Genomic DNA, 20757 nt, shown 5'->3' with positions numbered 1-20757 from the left:
AAGGCAGATGCTTAACGACTGAGCCACCCAGGCATCCCACGTCCCATGATTCTAAATAATATTCTTGTTAACTGATTTAAGAAAAACAACTCTGTGTTTCATTTTGTCAAGTTTCTTTTTGTTAACCCTTTAATAGCTTAGATATATGCCATGCAAATTTATTTCGCCATTAGGGTCCATCCAAGGAGAATTCTAATAGCATGTGTCTTTCATGGTGTTCATGAAAATAAGCCAGGGTCTTCCTATTCAAGTCTGCAAAAGAAACAGACTGTGATTTTAGGAAAAAAAAAAAAAAAACAACAACAATTTTAAGAAAGCTTTGGCTCTGGTGAGGAGCAAGCAAGGAGTATAGGAAAATTCAGAGTTTACCACTAGAGATTTTTCTTGGGGGGGGGGACTTACTAAATTTTATGGAGAGTACTAAATTAGAGTTATTATGCCCTAAATAATGTTATTTTGTATTATGTTGCCATATATTGGACATAAAATCTAACTCAGTTTTTCAGTGCCCTTTTAAATGCTTAATAAGCAGAAACCAGAACAGTGGATTCATTTTCTTAAAAATAAAAGGAAAGAAGGAAGGAGAAAAGGAGAGAAGGAGGTAATGAGGGAAGGCAAAGAGGAGGAGGGAACGAAGGAAAATTGGAGATGAGCCAGTCTTCACAAATGACGGAAGTAATGTATCTAAATTGACTTCATCTTTCTGTTTTTCACTCAAGGCCAAAATCCATCAATCTCTCTCTCTCTCTCTCTCTCTCTCTCTCTCTCTCTCTCTCTCTCACACACACACACACACACACACACACACACACACACACACAACAGAAAAAGAATTGTATTTTCCCACACCAACCTGATTTATTTGTTAACATTATGGCATGATCCTTGTGTTAGAGCCTCTTCAATATGATTTACTTCTGACTTGTATTTTGGGTTGCCGCACCATCATGGCCGAACGGTCCAAGTGTTAGCTTTCCGGGCATTGATTCACTATGGCTGATAAAGAGAACAGCCTGTTGCTAAATGTAGCATGTACAGATTTACCTCAAATATTAGTTTCCAAGGGCTGCCATCACAAATTACCACAAGTGGAGTGGATTAAAACAAACAGAAATGTATTCTCTCACAGTTCTGGAGGCCAGAAATTGAAATCAAGGTTTCCTCTGGGCCACACTCCCTGCAAAGGCTCTACAGAAGAATTTGTCCTTGCCTTTTCCAGCTTCTGGCAGCTCCAGGCTTTCCTTGGCTTATGGCTACATAACTCCAGTGTCAGCCTCCAGCTCCAGATGGCCTCTCTTCTGTGTGTGTGTCTTAATGAGGATATTTGTCATTGGATTTATGGCCCACTCAGATAACCCATGACGATCTCATCTTCAGACCCTTAGCTTAATTACATTTGCAAAAACCCCTCTTCCAAATAAGGTCACCCTCATATGTCCTGGGGCTGGGTAGGGGGGTAAGAGCATGGACTTATCTTTTGGAGGGTCCCCACTGAACCCACTACACCTGTATTGGTCATTAAGGATCAGATGCCTTGTGATGAGTAGATATACCCAACATTAAGTTCTCTACATATTTTTGTGAAGGTATAGTAACATCTTAGTGAGGAACTAACAAGAACTATGAAGTGCTATGTAAATTCTACACATTATTAAATATGCAAAATTATTTTCACACCTGTTGCATTATAAAGCTCTTGGAACCTAATACCAGCATGCTTTTTATTGGAAGTGATGATGACCATACCCACAAAATACTGAATTCTAAATTATAATTTCTATCCATTGTATCTTCTATTACTTGCTTCAATAATTTTTTTAAGATTCAATTTATTTACGTATTTACACGCATATTTATACTTATACCACTTCCCAATCCAAAAATAGATTGTAAATATTGAGAAACATCATAGAAAGCCTGTATCCTAGGTGTGTGCAGAGAAAAAGCTCATTTCCTCTTGAGAAAAGCTAATTTACTATATATAAATATATATTTATATATTTAAAAATACATATATATTTATCCATATATAAAAATAAATAAAGTGGCATATATATGCCACTCACACTATAGTTTGAATATATTTCTGTGTTACTTAGACTGTTTTTCTTATCCTTCACAGTGTCTTAGTACTCAAAAATGAGTACATCTTACAAAGTATTGCTTTGAAGGGTACTAGCAATTTACCATGAGTCAGTCTGTGGAAATCTGAAGTATATGAGGTGTCCAACAACCAAAATGGATACTTATGATAGGCATATTGCCATAATTTATGAAGCAGCAATGTTCTTGCTCATGGCATTCTTCTAAAATACCCCTTTCAAACTCGTCTGCTCTAGTCATAGTCTGGGTCATTGTTTCTGTCTTTACAGAGAAACGAGACATCAGAATGGAGGTAGTTTTTCCATCCTGTAATCACCGTCTCTCTAGTCATCAGTTTTTAACCTTTTCCACAGGAGGATCATATCAGGAAAGGGAAAGTTTCAGTTGCTTCCTGATTCCAACATGAAATATCTATCTAAAAATAGCTTGGTCTTTTACCTCACGAAGTTCCCTTTTCCTCTTTCCCCACACATCCACACATCGTTAGTCATCCTGAGTCATGTTTGTAAACACTAGAAAGCTCTTTTTTTTTTTGCCTCATTCTCATGCAATTGATCCACAGTATGAACTTTTGGTTTTATTCTGGTGTTGAATAATCTTGAATGAATAATTGTGAAAGTGCCAGACAAGAAATAAACTGAATAATTCAACTGAACAGGAGGTAAAAAAGGAGCTAGTGATAAAAGTTTCCTTAAATTTCCTCAAATTTCAAACTAGAATATGTATATAAATATAATATTATATAATAAAATATATTTTTTTCAGTAAAATATCATGTTTTGCCTATTAGTTTATGCAACAACTGCTTTAATATACATTAAATCCTTTCTTCTCCCAGATTTTTATTGTAAATGGCATTGAGAGTTGATCAACATAAAATTCACAACATTCTAGAAGCATCAGGAACAGTGAAAGTTGAATGTATGTTTTTCTATAAATTTAAGGTGCTGTTTTAAATATAAATATTTAAAATATAAATTATATTGTTAAATATAAATTACTGAGTTTTTAAAAATACATTATCTCATTTAATCCTCATATCAGTCCTGAGGAAGATAATGATATTAACTTTACATACAGTGATAGAAAAAGAGTTGCTGAGAAGTAAGAAATAGGTGGAATGTAGGTGAAATGGGGTTGGGAGCCTAGCATTTCAGGGATAGTGAACAGCCTGGTCTCTGTTTGGTTAGTTGGTTGGTTGGTTCTTTGGATTCCCATGGTGCCATTAGGGGAATATCACTAAATACACACCACAAAATAATTTCTTCCCTGTTGACTTATGGTGGCTACGCAGTGTGTCTCAGACCACCCAGCTAGCAAATCAAGGTGTCTGCATTTGAGGTGGGCCTTTCAGACTGCACAGCCCAGGCATGGAGACATCCATCACATCCTCCACCTCTATCATACTGTACCATCATATCTATTATTTATCTTTCCCATTGATTTATGGTCTTCAAGGATTCAAAGACAGCCAAGTTATGCCTAGAACATAGCAGGTATTCAGTAATAATTGTTGAATGAATTAATATACACTCTGAAGAAATAGTCCACATATACTGCAGATCTCATGGTGAATACTTTTTTCATAGCATTTACTACGGTTTTAAGCTTAAGGACTTATTTGGTTATTATCTTTCAGTCACCAGGCTATAAATCCCGTAATGACAAGAGTTTCACTCACTGTGATATCCCCACCTCTTAGCATGGAGCTTTGATTTGCAACTAATGGTTATCATTGAATAAATCGATGTGATGACAAAGAGTAGGTTAAAATAACTTGAGATTGTAATGATCATTACCCTAAAACCTCATCTCTATGGGAATTTCTCTGTACCTGTCTCTCTTTCTTTTAACTTTTCTTTCCTTACTTTTCCCCTTCCACCTCTCTTCCTCTCTTTATTGACATTTATTTATCAAACTTCTGTATAGCAATTGATAGGTGTCCGGGACCATTCTGAATACTGTACAGACATTATTTTATTCTACTGGCAATCATAAGATATATATTATTATTATCATACTCATTTTATATTTGAGGTTATTGAGTGTGGAGACATTAGGAAACATGCCCATGGTCCCACAGCTTGCATTTGAACTCACACAATCAGGCCCCAGAGTCTGCCCTTTTACCACTGAGAGTCTGCTTCTTATTTTTCTCACTACCCCTTAAGCTGTATATAAACATAAACAAGCTGTATTTGTAGCATCTTTCCATATTAATTTATGCTTTCTTGTTTAAATCTAATACTGTGTGTGTGTGTGTGTGTGTGTGTGTGTGTGTGTGTGTGTGTGTGCGCGCGCGTGCTTACCCACTGCATTAGTCAGCCTTGATGCAGAAACAAACCTAAAATCTCAGTGGCGAACAGCATACATGTTTTTCTTGGTCAAGTTTCATGTCAGCAGCTACAAATCAACTGCTGTCGTTCTGTTTAGGTGTCTTCTCATTCTGGTGGGGATGTATAATTCTCTTACCGGGAAGGGAGCTAATATGTGGAAACCATCACACAATCTGCCACGCCCATTAGCTAAACTCTTGGTTTACCTGTCTGGCCCATTCGTGGCCACTACACATATAACATTCTGAGTCCAGAAGTTAAATTCTTTTTATAAACAGATGCAAAAGAAAAGCTGATTCAGAGTAACTCAAATATCTTTGTATACATAAAATTTACTAATTTTAATTGGTTGTGTTGAGAAGGTACAAGTAAAAATCCAGTACCAGAGTGTTCCTCATTTTGCTTCATCATTCTTTGACTCTTAAGGGTTAAAAAATGTTCACATGGCTTATAAATACCCAGAGCCCTAATGTTTTTTTTTCCTATAACAATTACATCACTATAATTTCATTCAGTTCAGTTCATCAGCAAATTTTCACATGCCTTCTATAGAGCTAGCCCTATGCCAAAAATTAACAAGTGTGTTTATAGAGTGCTTTTGTAATTTTTTTTAAATTAATGAGCTTCTGGAGAACAGGGTCATTATTCATCTTAGCAAGGAGCATATTTCTAGCACACAGTTAACACTTGATGAACATTGAATGATGGCCAAACCAACTGAATAAATGAAAACTGAAAATTCCCAAATGCATCTTTACCTCTCCTCCATAGGAACTTCTGCTTGCAGAAAAGTGGGCCAAAATGAACAAGCTCCCCTTTCCAAAGATTGATCCTCAAGTGTTTGATCGAGAAGGACTGAAAGAGTGCTATGTCTTTAAACCCAAGAATCCTGATATGGAGAAAGACTGCCCAACTATCATCCACTTTGTTCTGGCCAACATCAACTTCAGAAAGTACAAGGCTCCAGGTATGTGGGGAATAAATTATGTTCTATAAAGTAGAAATCCGGTAAAAGACTGATATTAAGTGGGTTTATAACAGCACTTGTGGTACTAGCCACTACAATTTTGAATGCTCCCCTTACCTTGATAAATAGCTACTATCCTGAGACCTCAAGTACTGCCCTCTTCCTCACTCCAAGATTCCCTGAGTTCTTCATAATTCAGAAACTGATATGTCAACAACTGGCTCAATAAAAATCTCTGGGGCTTTATTCCAAAACCGGGGCTTATGTTTGCTCTGATTGATTGGCACCCTTGCCATAGGGATTATTAAATATTTTGAAAATTACCCTTGCAAGGGAGCCCTTGTTTCAGAACAAATCATACAAAAACTCTGGGAATGTTCAGTAACCACAGGATTAATATAACCCAGCAGTACAACATAAATAATAATTTCAGGTTGCTTTGTTATGTTTTGTAGAAAAAGAGAATCAAGTTCAAGGCACAGTTGTCCTGTTTTACTACATCCAGAGTCTATAGATTCTTCTATATCCTGGAAAATATTGATTAACAAAAGGCGATCTAGAGATTGACAAGCAGGATGCTTAAGGCCTAAAAATCATATTATCCTTGGACCAGAAAGTTCAGTTATGATAGGAAAGATATAAAAGAAAGTCATGGCAAATTTGACATGGGATGATGGAGAAGAAAGTGATCTTCCAGATGGTGGAGGAAGACAGAGAAAGGATCAGTAGGAAGGGAGGTTATTACGAGTCATTCTTCAAAACAAGAGAAGGAAGAATTGGTGGGTATTTTTAGTTATTTAACAGTAGGAGTACTTGAAACCCAGAGAATTTTCTATCACTGTTAATTCTCAAATAGAGACTGCGTAGGGGATTCCTGTGGCATGAACACAGTTTGATAATGTTTTGGTTTGGATTCCCCAGAAGCAGATTCCAGGAAAGGAATTCAAGTGCAGACCGTTTATTTGGGTGGACTAGGGGATTTTACTAAGGATGTAGGGAAGTGATGAAGGTAGACAACAAAAGATGTGTTAGTAAGCCAACTACCACGAGGAAGATTTGATCCTTTTGGGAAAGCCTAGGAAATGGAATAGAAACTATGCTCCAGAATCATCCTTCCCATTCATACCACAAGAGTCAAGGGAACTGGGGTATTTATATCCTAACTTCCTAGAGTCTTTGGTTGACTGCTGCCTGGGGCAGAGTGTTATTTACCAGAACTTACAACCTGCTGCTAGAGAGCAAAACAGCCTGTTGCAGGATGGGGTAGAAAGATGCAAATGCGGGCAATCGGAAGTTTCCCAGGCAGAACACCTGGATATCTCAACCCAGGGAATATGGGTGAGAGCATAACAGTGCATACTACAGATCCCATGACCCCAGTGAGGGCTCCCTATGTTATGTTGACAGCTATCTGTATGTTTTCTTTCTTGGGTTTTAGAGATATTTTGGTGTTTTCAAAATCACAACCTTTGAGACTCTTCTAATATTTAGGTGTTCCGAGAGAAACTAAAGAAGAGAAAGAGATAGCTGATTTTGATATTTTTGATGACCCTGAATCACCATTTTCGACCTTCAACTTTCAATATACAAATCAAGCATTCAAAAGGCTGCATGATCTCATGCGCTTCAATACCCTGAACAACATTGATGTAAGTATCTCCTGTGATCCTTGACAATGTCACATACTTCCATATCACATGAACATAGCAATGCCTTTTTAATTCATTAAAAATAAAAATAAGGTTTATGAATGATATCATCCAAATTGTACCATTTTATTTTTTGTACGTTATTTTATTACTTTCCAAAAGAACCCTATAAAAATCACAAATATAGAGTAATCGCTCTAAATTGTCAGAGCCCATATTTTATATGATAATTTGATTGAAGGATTGGTTAATACTCAGCCTCTTTCCCAAAGTATATAGTACTTACTATCTAGTACTCGTCATCTGATAAAAATAAATTATGAGTAGGAAGAAAAGTGATAAAAAGGAAATATAAAGGTAGGAAAGTGAATGTAACCAGAAGTGTAGTTATCTGCTAAAATATCATGAGTTTTCATAGATACACTCATGCTTTTAAATGCTCTTATTTTTGTAGATCTTGGGAATGTTGCCAAAAGTAGCAGCCTTCCCATTTTTAGCTCATGAGATATCAAGTACGCTTTGTGTTAGGAACTTCAGAAACGAGTCATTCTCTTCACTTAGGTCATCCCTAACCCCCGTATATCTGCGGCTAAGATTCCTTGACCATGTGAAATTCTGTGATCTCTAACTCACCATTTAAGAACACTGTTGTGTAACTGGAATCATGTTGGCTTGTAGTTCCAAATCACAGTGTCTGACAAATTATTATCCATTGTGAAAGCCCAAGTTCATTAGCCTAGCTGGATTTTGCACATTAAAAAGAAAAGAGTAAAAGAAAAAGAAAGAAATTAATTGGGGAGGGAAAAGTGTTGTATCTGATTTGCCAATCTTTTTGGATACCTTGCAAATGGTGCAAAAGAAAGCACAGTATATGAATGAGGGTTCTGTGTATATGGGATTAGTTTTCTAAATATATTTTATCTTTTTTCTTTTATCTTACAATCAGTCATCTGAAATCCATATGCTGGATTAAGAGAAAATCAGTATTTTAAGCTATGATTTAAACAGACATTCTCAAGATAGAGTTGTGTTTAATAAAACCCCATGCTGTCAAAAGAGAACCAAGGGGTAATGGCAGAACAATCCTATTTCTAGTGTGAAACTAACAAACTCAAAACAATGTATTCCTTGGGATGAAATATATTAAACTTGATCAGTTGTCCTCAAATGGAAAAAAAAATGGACTGTAGGAATATATAAATACCCTCTTGGGCTTGGAAAAATAAAAGGATACACATACATACATATATATATATTTATAAGTATGTCTGTGTATATTGTAGATGAGTGTGAATGGATAGATATCTGTATCTGTAACTTAAACAGCTACATTTTTCTCATTGTTTTTCAGTTCTGGTTTATATAAAACCTGCTAAGCTGTTTGCTATAAAGAATGATATAGTTTTATTTATATATTCTTCAAAGTAGTTTGTTTGACACATAGATGAAAAAGTAAAAGCCTAAGCAAAAACAGACTGAATTCCAAAATAACTTTCCTGACAAACCGCTCATCAAACATTAATTAATAAAGCAGGATTTAATTGCTTCCAAAAACTTCTCTGGCATAGTGTGTTAGAAGCAAGGTCATGGGCTTTATATCTCATTTAGATCTCAGATGGGCCACCTGTGTGACTTTGAATAAGCTACTTAAACTTTTTGGGCCTCAGTTGCCTCATCTCTAAAACAGGTGTAACAGCACCTCTCAGAATAGTGAATCATCAGGTGACGTCTGAACAGTCAGAAGCTGCTCTATAAATGGGAACCTTACCTGTGTGTGTCTATATCCTATACCAGGATGGATATACTCCAAGACCTTTGCAAATGCCCGGAATTAATAATATAGACAAGTCTATACGGGTAATAGCCTAGGCAGTAAATTTTGGGGGTTGGAGATGGCATGAATGAATGTAAGCTTTCTCTTAAATTATATGACCGTTGAGACTTGTGTTCAAGTGATTCGTGTGTGTGTGTGTGTGTGTTTGTCTGCATGCGTGTACATTTCATACCGAGGTGGGAATTCCAGTGTTCACTGACATTTTGTCTCTTTTTTGATTACCCCTCCTGACCCCTCACTTTTAACCAAGAAAATGTATTTTATCAGAATCAAAGCTTCTTGGTAAGTGATGATAAATGAAGACCAACAAAACTGCCAAGGTAGAATGCTGGAGAGCTCATTAGTCTCAGTCATTAGCTAAATCACTCATTCCCACAACATTTGAATAGAGTAGCTTACTAATTCACACTTCAGCAATGCAGCACATAATTACTTGCCACAGGCTGTCAGAGCTGCTTGCAAACTGTGGACCCTGGGAATAGAAACTCTTCTAATGCAGACCCCTCCCCGACTGCCAACTCCAGAGAAGGTGGTTTTCACATTTGTGGCCATGACTGCTGTGGCTTAAGGCAAATTTTCATCTTCAATTAACATTCTGGCTTAACTTTTTATTCTGAAAAGACCACCCTGTCTCCGACAGCTGTATGCTCCTGTTGGTTTATTTTCCCCAGAGGTCCTAGCTGGCCTGCTTGGCTGAACCTAAATTCTCATTCATCAGAGAACTTTTGCTCTGTTTCTGCTCCATGACAGCAGCCTGGGTTTCTCATTAGCATCAGGTTCGGCACTTACTCAGTCCTCCCAAATTCTTTCTCACTAAACATTGCCTCAGTCCTTTTACAATGGTGGCATTTAATTTGGGGGGGGGGGAGTTGCTGGTGTTTTTTTGTTTTTTTTAAGAAACTTAACATAGAAACATAGAGTGACTTATACCAGTAGACATGTGGTATGCGGGAAACACAGAAGCTTTGGAGTCAGACCAAACTGAGTGTTTAAACCCTCATTGGCTGAGTGACCTCAGATACATTGGCTCACTTTTCCAAGTTCTCCTTTCCTGGTTTGTAAGGGGAAACAGTGATGCATATCTTACAGGACCAGGGTGTCGATTAAGTAAAATAATGTAATTTAAGGGCTTGGCATGTAAGAGACACCTAATGAATTGAAGCAACTAATATGATAGTAATAATTATGATCAGTGTTCATATTGTCTTCTGCTTTTACTTACAAATTTTAAACCCTTTAAAAACAATAACTTGCCTTATTTACCTTTTATATCCTCCAGAGACATTCATCACAAGGCCTGGGACCTAAAATATGTAATAAAATTTTAGTGAATGGTTTTTAAAATGCTATTGACTTGTTAGCTGAAATTGTTGCAGAGTTCGATGTGATAGGAAGAAGGGATAGCAAGTGTTAGAATGCAGGTCTGTCGGTTGGAGGCAGGATCTCTGACCACATAGAGTGGGAATGGATTGTGGCTACATGCTCTCCTCGTAAATCACCAGTTTAATCTGGAGAGAATGTGGCTCTGAGAGTTCCTTTCCCAGGACCTTGTTGATTCAGTGCTAACAGGAAAATGTACTGCTACTCAGTCTCACTCACCTAAGAACAGGTGAGGTGTCAATTTATTCAATATATGCCAGCGGTGAATAATAATGAGCTTCTAAAATCCCTTCTCAAACAGTTCTATAAAGTGTTAAATACTAGATGCTAATTAAAATGAGGGAAAGTGGGGCCCCGGGGTGCTTCAGTTGGTTAAGCATCCGACTCTTGATTTCAGCTCAGGTCGTGATCTCAGGGTAGTAAGATGGAGCCCCACAGCGGGCTCCACGCTGGGTGTGAAGCCTGCTTAAGATTCTCTCTCTTCCTCCCCTGCTACCCTTCCCCCACCCCTGCTTGTGCTTTCTTTCCCTCTAAAAAATAATTAAATGAGGAAAAGTATATATCCAGAAGTACTGGTACTTAATTCTTATTTTATTGCTATTTCATCATCATAATAGCATTTAGGTAGAGTTAATTTTTTTATCTTTTAAAAGTAACTTAGAAGCTTATTATATATCATGGCCTAATATGTAAGGCCCAAATTCATCTACCTTTAATGCTGCCTATAATCTCTTTCCATCTTTTATTCATTAATTCAACACATATTTATTGAGTACTGTGTCAGTCACTGTGTTAGTAACTAAGGATACAAACATGTACAAAAGAAAACGAAAAAAGTTTTGAATGTTTAACATAAGCTAGATATTTTCCCTTCAACTATATAACACTCAAAACTAGCCTCTGAGGTAGGTATCTTTATTTATATGTGAAGAAACTGAGTCAAGGGTAATGGAGGCAGATGGCTGGAGGTCACACAGTCATGTGGGGAGCCAGGATGGGGTCGCATGTTTTTTCCTCACTCTTTCCCACTTTTGAACCATCTGTTTCTCAAGCAGCCTTATTTCCTACTATTTCCCAAACACAGTCTACATTCCAGCCAGGCCAGTGCCCAGATGCTTCCTATACATGCCATGATCTCCCACCTTCAGCCCTCTTACAGGATCGTCTTTCTTTGAGAATGCCCTGTGCCTGCACTGCACTTAGAGTCTGCCTGCCCTTTCGTGCATCTCATTGTCTCCATGAGTTAAACTTTGTTGAACTCAACCTCCTGTGCATTCATTACTTTTACAAATACTTATGGTTCCCCTTCCGTGTTCTAAGTGCTGCGATCAAAACTGACAAGACTAATAAGGCCCCTGCTTTCGTGACATTTCAGTTTTTATTGGAGAGGCAGACATTTGCTGGCAGATTCGTAGCAATTTTAAGACCAGAATATCTTCTTATATTCTTCTATATCTGTAATTTTTATTTCTCTTTCAAAATATATGGTAACTTCCTCGTTGGGGTCATTTTTAATTTTCTTTTTTATTTTTGAGATTTTATTTATTTGAGAGAGGGAATGAGATAGAGAGAGAGAGCATGAGAGAGGGGAGGGTCCGAGGGAGAAGCAGACTCACTCCTGAGCAAGGAGGCCGATGCGGGACTCGATCCCGGGACTCCAGGATCATGACCTGAGCCGAAGGCAGTCGCTTAACCAGCTGAGCCACCCAGGCGCCCCATTTTTAATTTTCTATTGTGGGAATTAAGTATTTGCTTGTGGGTTGCTTGGGAGAAGTTCACATTTTATGTTTCCTTTTCTTATTCTCTGCCTTTCTTTCTTTTCTTTTTTCTTTTCTTCTCTTTTCTTTTCTTATTTCTTTTCTTCCTTTCTGATTTTTATTTATTTGACAGAAAGAGACACAGCAAGAGAGGGAACACAAGCAAGGGGAGTGGGAGAGGGAGAAGCAGGCTTCCCGCCGAGCAGGGAGCCTGATGTGGTGCTCGATCCCACGACGCTGGGATCATGACCTGAGCCGAAGGCAGACGCTTAATTAAGCCTTAACGACTGAGCCACCCAGGCACCCTATTCTCTGCCTTTCTTGCTGTAGATTTAAAGAGTCTGGATCAACAATTAGGAGGCTATTGAAGGGCACCCATTAAGGATGACGTGGGTCAGTCATACTTAGGGAGGGGCAGGGGGTGTGGAGAAGTTTGAGAGAGGAGGGGTGTTGTAGGATACCACAGAAGGGAAAGATTTAGAATCTCAACGAATTTAAGGGGGGATGAAAGAGGAAATTAGATATAAACACTGATGAAGATTACACCTAATAACATTTAAAAACTAGGAAGATTCAAAGATGGCGGATTTCTTCTTTGGATATGGAACTGTACCGTGTGTCATGACAGGGGGTTTGGATTTAGCACTGATGTAGGATTGAGTTTAGCCTCTTCTGTTTATATCATAGAATTGTAAATCACAACCAATGGCTGTGTTCTGCAGCAATCTGAAAAATTGGGGCAGTGGTTTCATAGTGTTAATATGCCACCTAGTGGTACAACTTGCACATTCTAATTGCATATGATTTGGGGTTTTCGGAGTTAATAAATGTAAATATTCGTTTTCCTTCATAAGAATGGCCTGTTTACTAGAAACACCTGCCAAGGCCCACTTATGAGAAATCCACTAGTTCATGGTATTGATATTGCTGATTTTTTTGTGCTTATGAATTAATTATAAAGAAATTGACAGCAGTCATTATTAATATAATTTCCCTGTGGTTTTTTTTTTAAAGCTTTTAAGGTATTTGGAAAACAAAGAGTTGATTTTTATTTGACTTGGATATTTCTCTGCAGTGAGGGTTCCTGTGTCTTGTGCTGGTATGGTGAAGGAGACACCAAATGAAAACTTGCTGACATACTGTCTAGAAAGCAGGGAGATTTTTTTTTTTTTTAAGATTTTTATTTATTTGACAGAGAGAGAGACAGTGAGAGAGGGAACACAAGCAGGGGGAGTGGGAGAGGGAGAAGCCGGCTCTCCACTGAGCAGGGAGCCCGATGCGGGGCTTGTTCCCAGGACCCTGGGATCATGACCTGAGCCGAAGGCAGATGCCTAAGGACTGAGCCACCTAGGCGCCCCCAAAGCAGGGAGATTATTAAAAGAATATGTAGTAGGGGGGCACCTGGGTGGCTCAGTTGGTTAAGCTTCTGCCTTCGGCTCAGGTCATGGTCCCAGGGTCCTGGGATTGAGCCCTGCTCACTTGCTCGCTTGCTCTCTCTCTCAAATAAATAAATAAAATCCTAAAAAAAAAAAAAAAAGATGTAGTAGGACACATTTCATAGCAGAATTGATTTGCTGACTTTTACTATATAATAAGCCCACAATTGGATATACACTGTGTGTTTATTTCTGTTAAACTTGATAGCCTCGTATCCAAATTAAAGCTCCTGCATTTTCACACATATGGTCAGTTTAAAAATAATAACAATAAATAGATGCTAGTTATGGAATGTTTCCGAGGTGCTGGGTATTATACAAAATACTTTATATAAATCCCCACAAAAACCAAGGTTAGTATTATTATTATTCCCAATTTAAAGAAGACCGAAACAGGTTCAGGGATTCTCCTTGACCTCACATAGCCAAGAAGTGATTGTGCCTGGAGGTCCTGGGTCAGGGTCTCCTTCAGAGGCCTGAAGCCTCTTCTGTCACCCTAGAATTCATTATGTTTCCCTTACTCATGGGAAAAATGGGGTCAGCAAATACCTGCTTTACTTAAAAGACTCAGTAACGTTTGAGCCCATAAGACAATATAGATACATACAGGTAGGATACTATGTTTTATTATACATATTCTCTCTATATAATTCAAAAGTCATAAAGCAAATCAAGATGTCACATGTCTGTGATAAATCCCTCTTTCCAGAATACAACTGTTTGTTGTTTAAAGTTACTGTTAGAGAATTAGACGGGCCTGCCCCTCAGGTCCGACATAAAGTCACAGAATATTAGTTGCGTGTTTGCACTCCCCAGGTCACGTGTCTCTCTCCTCCAAGCATTGAACCTGGCTGGCCCAGTGACACTGGATGTGGACAGGGGAAAACCCCTCTACATATCTCCAAGGCCAAGTGGGCCACTCTAGCTCTGAGTGGGAGGGCGCCTTGGGTCCTAAGCTGCTCGGACTTGCCAAGTAGGGCAGAGGGCTGAAACACATGCAGATAATACCTTAATGTTGTTTAACAATCCCTGGAGTAGAGAATGAAGGGAATTGTAAAATAGTCCCTGTGATTTTCTTCTGTGCCCTCAAACTTGTAGCTCATTGGTGAAGATGAAATCCTATGTCCTGTCCTAGGGAGTGGAGTCTTTCTGATTTTGAAAGCGTTCCAAATAAGCAACAGAGAAAAGATTAATATACAGGCCTCTCTTCCAAAGCCCATACCCATTGCTCTGCAACAACTGCTTTAACCAAATTCCAAATCTTGTCTTCTTTCCAGAAGTTCTTAACTAGGTTAACTTCATACCAAAAGAAAATATAATTGGAATAGCAATCTTAGAAGTTGTAGTCACCATTAATTTGAGTATATGTGAAAATTATTCTGAATAAAAAAGTCATCATCAATAAAATCACAAAGTGTGGTATTTTCTAGATAGAGGACATCCATGTTTTACAACTGTATTTGTTTAGGTGAGAAAGCAGGGCAGTTCTTCGGCGATGCCTTCTTTTCTCATTAGGCTTAAAGAAAGTGTGCTACTCCGTTGTGGTCCCTCATTCCTGCTTGTCCACTCACTGTAAAGAACATAAATTCTACATTTAGTAGTTACTTATTTCTTCCCTCTTATCACCTCCCCATTGAAAACCAGAATAAAGATAAATTAAGCTCTGGACATGAGCTTAATACAAGTATAACGGTGGGATGTTGGATTTAAATATACACATCCATGACTCCGAGGTTTCTCTCTCTCTATTTCAAAAAGAAAACTATAATAAAAAGATCAACTAGATTTTTGTTTTGACCAAACGAATGTTTACATGAGTTTAGAGCAATACTAATTATACATCTTTTCCCTCTATTTGCAGGTGATAAAGAACGCCATAGTTGAAAGCATTGAATACAGAAGACAGAATCCATCTCGCTGCTCTGTTTCCCTCAGTAATGTTGAAGCAAGACGATTCTTCAACAAAGAGTTTCTAAGCAAACCCGCAGCGTAGTTTGTGTAGTGGAAAGGGAAGCAATTTCTGATGCTGAGGCAGTTTGAAATTCCATTAAGACTGGATTTAAAAGCATAATACAGATATTAGTACTGATCACAAGAGACTGGCTGATACTCAAAGTTGCAGTTATTTAGCTGCATGAGAATAATACTGTTATAAATCTGTTAGGTTGATAGATGATGTGATTATGTAAAAATATACTCAGCTACATTTTCTGTCAGTATAGATTTCCTGATGCAAATGTAGGGATATATATTGTAATTTTAGACATTCCTCACCAGCTATTTTATGTGTCCTCTTTTTTAAAAAAATGTTTTCTTTTTAGAATATTTAACAGTTCAGTCTCAATAAGTACGACTTTGCATTGTGTGTAAATGTTATTCACTGACTGGATTTATTCATACCATGAGACAACACTATTTTTTATTTATATACACATGTATACATATATGAAATAAATACATCAATATGCAATTAGCATGAGATAACTGAGTCTTTGCTTATTTTTAATGGAGTATTGCAGTGTAGCTATGAAAGATTCTCAGAGTCATAGCTTTCAAACACAAAAATTGTTAATCCTAAATGGTAATGTGAAACTTATCATTTTAAATCATGGTTATTCTTCTTAAAGGAGAAAGCATGTGTCATTTCTTGAACAAACACTATATCTTTATTCAGCAAATAGAAAAAAAAATGTAACCTCTTCTAGTTTAACATTTTACTTTGAGATTATGTTGGACTGTTTGTCCATGAGAGAGCAGCTGACCTCAGAGAAAAATCCAGAAGAGTAGCAAGGGCTATATCTGCAAGATGAGTCTTAGGGACAGTCTGTATTGTATGACTGTGGTTTCAGTTTCCACTGAACTACTAAGGTTCAGTGGTGTAAACATAAGGAGAAACTAACATAGTAAGGAAACTTATTCATCCTGTTTATTGTTGGTCACCTGCCCTGGAATGCAAGGTCCTTGAGGGCAGGTCTTTTTGTCACTTTTGTCCACTGCTGCATCCTCAGATCCTGCAGCATGTCTGATGGCCTGTAGTGGGCACTAATTTGTTGTATGCATAAATCAACTGAGGAAAAAATGAACTTGCAAGTGCTCCCTTCTTTATTATTGTTTGCTGTCTTTCCTCATAGGTATAAATGTGAATAAAAGGTGAGAAGAAAAAAGACAAATGAATAGAGAAGTTAGAGGTAATTCAAAGAAAGAAGAATGAATATCCAATTATCTTAGCACCATTTATTGAAGAGACTGTCTTTTGTCCTTTGAGTATTCTTGGCCTTGTCAAATATTAGTTGACAGTATATGCTTGGGTTTATTTCTAAACAGTAGTAGAAACACTACTGATTTTTGTATATTAATTTTGTATACTATAATCAACATACATTGATTAGAGCTTTTTTTTTTTTTTTTTGTTGAGTTTTTGGGTTTTTTTTTTTTTTAAAGATTTTATTCATTCACTTGACAGAGAGGGAGGGAGGGAGAGACAGCACAAGCAGGGGGAGATGCAGGCACAGGGAGAGGGAGAAGCAGGTTCCCCACAGAGCAGGGAGCCCGATGTGGGGCTCAATCCCAGGACCCTGGTATCGAGACCTGAGCCAAAGGCAGATGCTTAACGACTGAGTCACCCAGGTGCCCCTCTTTGGGATTTTCTATATATAAAATCATGTCATCTGCAAAGAGAGACAATTTTACTTTTTCCTTTCCAATTCTGATACCCTTTATTTCTTTCTCTTGCCTGATTGCTCTAGCTAAAACTTCTAGTATTATGTGGAGTAGCAGTGATGAGAGTAGACACATTTGTCTTGTTCCTGATCTTAGAGGAAAAACTTTCAACCTTTTACCATTGAGTATGTTAACTGTGAGTTTGTCATATATGGCCTTTATTATATTGATATATGTTCCTTCTATGCCTAATTTGTTAGGAGTGTTTATCATGAATGAATGTTCAGTTTGTTAAATGCTTTCTGCGTCTATTGAAATGATCATATGATTCTTTTCTTTCCTTCTATTAATGTGATGTATCACATTGATTGATTTGCATATGTTCAACCATCCTTGCATCCCAGGGATAAATTCCACTTGATCGTGGTGAATGATCCTTTGCATGTGATGCTAAGCGCAGCTTGCTAGTATTTTATTGAGAATTTTTGCATTTATATTCATCAGGATATTGGCCTGCAGTTTTCTTTTCTAGTGGTGTTCTTTTCTGGTTTGGTATCAAGATAGTGCTGGCCTCAGAAAATGAGTTTGGGAGTGTTCCCTCCTCTTTGATTTTTTTGGAAGAGTGTGAGAAAAATTGATATTAACCCTTCTTTGATGTTTGGTAAAATTCACCAGTGATGCCATCTGGTCCTGGGCTTTTCTTCATTGGGAGATTTTGGATCACTGATTCAATCTCCTTACTAGTAATTGGTCTATTTAAATTTTCTCTTTCTTCCTGAGTCAGTATTGGTATGTTGTATGTTTCTAAGAATTTTTCCACTTTTTCTCAGATGTCCAGTATGTTAGCCTGTTATGATCATTTGAATTTCTGTGTTATCATCTGTAATGTCTCCTTTCTCATTTATAATTTTATTGATTTGAGCCCTTTCTCTTTTTTCCTTGGTTAGTCTAGCTAAATTTTGTTTATCTTTTCAAAGAACTAACTCCTAGTTAGATCAGGAAAATCAAAGAAAGATTAAGGAACTGTTCTGGACTGAAAAAGGCTAAAGAGACATGACAGCTGAAGACAATCTGTGATTCTGACCTGAATTCTTATTGTTATGAAGGATGTCATCAGGGTAATTATTGGAACTTGAATGGGTTCTGAGAATTTGATCATAGTAATGTATCAATGTTAATATCCTGGTTTTGATTGTTGTACTGTGGTTATAGCAGATTATCCTTACTTCTAGTAAATACACGTTAAAATTTTCAGGGTGATAAGCCATTATGTTAGCAACATACTTTCAAATGGCTCACAAAAGAAAAAAAGTCTCTTCAAATTCTACCTGCAACTTTTCTGTAATCTTAACACTGTTTCCAGACAGTTAAAATTACCTAAAGGTCTGGCAGTAGTTCTCAAATAATTAAATATGATTATTTCTCAAATAATTATTCCCAAATAATTAAAGATTCTCAAATAATTAAAGAGGTTTACATGTTGGGGTGCCTGGGTGGCTGAGTAGGTTAAGCGGCTGCCTTCGGCTCAGGTCATGATCCCAGGGTCCTGGGATCGAGCGCCACGCCCAGCTCCCTGCTCAGCAGAGTCTGCTTCTCCCTCTGCCCCTACCCCAGCTCATGCTCTCTCACTCACTTTCTCTCAAATAAATAAATAAAATCTTCAAAAAAAAAAAAAAGGTTTACATGAGTGGCTCCCTTTTCATATCCATATTTTCTTCTTTTAACTCTTCTTAAAGCTGATGAATGCAAATTCTACTTATCTATATTGAATAAAAGCCAAAGAAGTAAATCATAGGCTAAAAATTCTATAAAATTGTTTTCAGTGAGTATTTTAAGGAATAGAGTTTTATGACATCCTAATGATTTTTTTTATTCCTTCCATTACTTTAATACCAAATGACAAATCCAATTAGTGCCACCATTGGCTGCATAAACAGAAAAGCAAAATCAGCAGTAGCGAATAAGAAAAGTTTCGTTGAGGGCGCCTGGGTGGCTCAGTTGGTTGAACGACTGCCTTCGGCTCAGGTCATGATCCTGGAGTCCCGGGATCGAGTCCCACATCGGGCTCCCTGCTCAGCAGGAAGTCTGCTTCTCCCTCTGACCCTCTTCCCTCTCGTGCTCTCTGTCTCTCATTCTCTCTCTCTCAAATAAATAAATAAATAAAATCTTTAAAAAAAAAAGTTTCGTTGAATAGAAAAGTTCTTCTTTTGGTTGAACACTTTAAAAGTGCAGATCAGTAGACATTTATTGTGTCCCAGTATGTGGAAGATGCCATGCTTGGTTCTGAAGAGAAATTGTAACAGGCACTGTTGGTAGTGGCCCAGATCCCCTTTGCCTGCTTGGGGCACCCATCCCCCAGTGGCTGTGAGTATTGCACCCTTCTGAGAACTGCCTTCAGCTGAGGGGATGTGCTTGCGCTGTTAGGACTTCCTCCTGGAGGAAGGCTGCAACCAGTGACTAACTGATGTAGGGCTACAAAAGGCTGCCTTACCTCAAGATGGGCTGATTCTCTGACGCTTTTCCTGCCCAAAGTTCTTCCCAAGATCAGGCTGAGATAAGATTACAATTAAACCCACTTTTTTGTCTAGCTTCTCTTCTTTATTGTTCATCTAAGAGTACTCCTTCAACATACTACTTACCAAGAACCTTCATCTCAGTCTCTTTTTCTAAAGACCCTGACCTAAGATAGAAACCAAAATGCATAAGACTGGATTGTTTCAGAGTTTACAAACTAGTAAGAAAGAAATAAAATAACACCTGTAAAATGCCAAAAATTATGTATATACAAATTGCTGTGAGGATGATTTGTTAAAAGTGGGATAATGGGGTAATTAGGGAAATTTTCAAGAATTGGCATTTAGATGAATCCTTAAAAGGTAAGTAGAATTTCAAATAGGATTTAGGAGACAAGTGATTTCTCTACAATAAGCTAAACACCTCCTGTGGATTCTGTATCCCTCAATACTTTTTTTTTTTTAAGATTTGTTTATTTATGGGGCACCTGGGTGGCTTAGTCGGTTAAGAGTCTGCCTTCAGCTCAGATTGTGATCCTGGGGTCCTGGGATCAAGCCCCGAGTCCGGCTCAGCAGGGAGCCTGCCTCTCCCTCTCCCACTCCCCCTGCTTGTCTCTCTCTCTCTCTCAAATAAATAAAATCTGGGGGGGGGGGAAGATTGATTGATTGATTGATATAAGAGAGAGAAAGAGAGTGCAGGGTTGGGGGCAGAGGGAGAGGGGAGAGAGAATCCCAAGCAGGGTCCCTGCTGAGTGCAGAGTCTGAAGGGGGTCTCAATCCCAGGACCCTGAGGTCATGACCTGAGCTGAAACCAATAGTTGGCCACTTAGCCAACTACACTACCCAAGGTGCTCCTCCCTCAATAGATTTTAATACCACTTTAGGGTTTGTTTTGACATCAATCCACTGACTTGTATTAAGTTTATGAAGCCCTAAATCCTTAGACTTTTTTGACAAGTAAATTTTTTTATATGTTGCAACAAGTTAAGTCTAATCAGATGAAATTTAATGGAAATAAATGGAGAACCTGTACTGAAATCCAATAAACCAATAGTGCAGTGGAAAAGGAGAAATACGACATCAAGATTTTAGGGTAGACTTTATCTAGAACATCCGAGGAAG

The 20757-nt window shown here is 37.9% G+C and overlaps 1 protein-coding gene and 1 pseudogene across 5 annotated transcripts in view; one reads left to right on the top strand and one right to left on the bottom strand.

The window, feature by feature from the left end:
- PLA2G4A (phospholipase A2 group IVA) overlaps window positions 1-15940 on the top strand; it is a 165749-nt gene extending 149809 nt beyond the window's left edge. For all 5 annotated transcript variants that reach the window (XM_073900074.1, XM_073900072.1, XM_025877816.2 and 2 more), the window contains 3 exons: window positions 5211-5406; window positions 6898-7055; window positions 15324-15940. In XM_073900074.1, the coding sequence (XP_073756175.1) occupies window positions 5211-5406; window positions 6898-7055; window positions 15324-15455 (486 nt within the window). In that variant the 3' untranslated portion in view covers window positions 15456-15940. The remainder of the gene's footprint in view (window positions 1-5210; window positions 5407-6897; window positions 7056-15323) is intronic.
- Window positions 1-20757, bottom strand: part of LOC141374014 (mitochondrial import inner membrane translocase subunit Tim9 pseudogene) — a 781319-nt pseudogene that overhangs the window by 587161 nt on the left and 173401 nt on the right.

The sequence above is a fragment of the Callorhinus ursinus genome, unplaced genomic scaffold (genome assembly GCF_003265705.2).
Source record: "Callorhinus ursinus isolate GAN/ISIS: 27379988/994484 unplaced genomic scaffold, GSC_fseal_2.0 scaffold13, whole genome shotgun sequence".
NCBI lineage: Eukaryota > Metazoa > Chordata > Mammalia > Carnivora > Otariidae > Callorhinus > Callorhinus ursinus.
The sequence above is the reverse complement of the archived record's forward strand: the minus strand, read 5'-3'. Positions and strand labels throughout refer to the sequence as shown.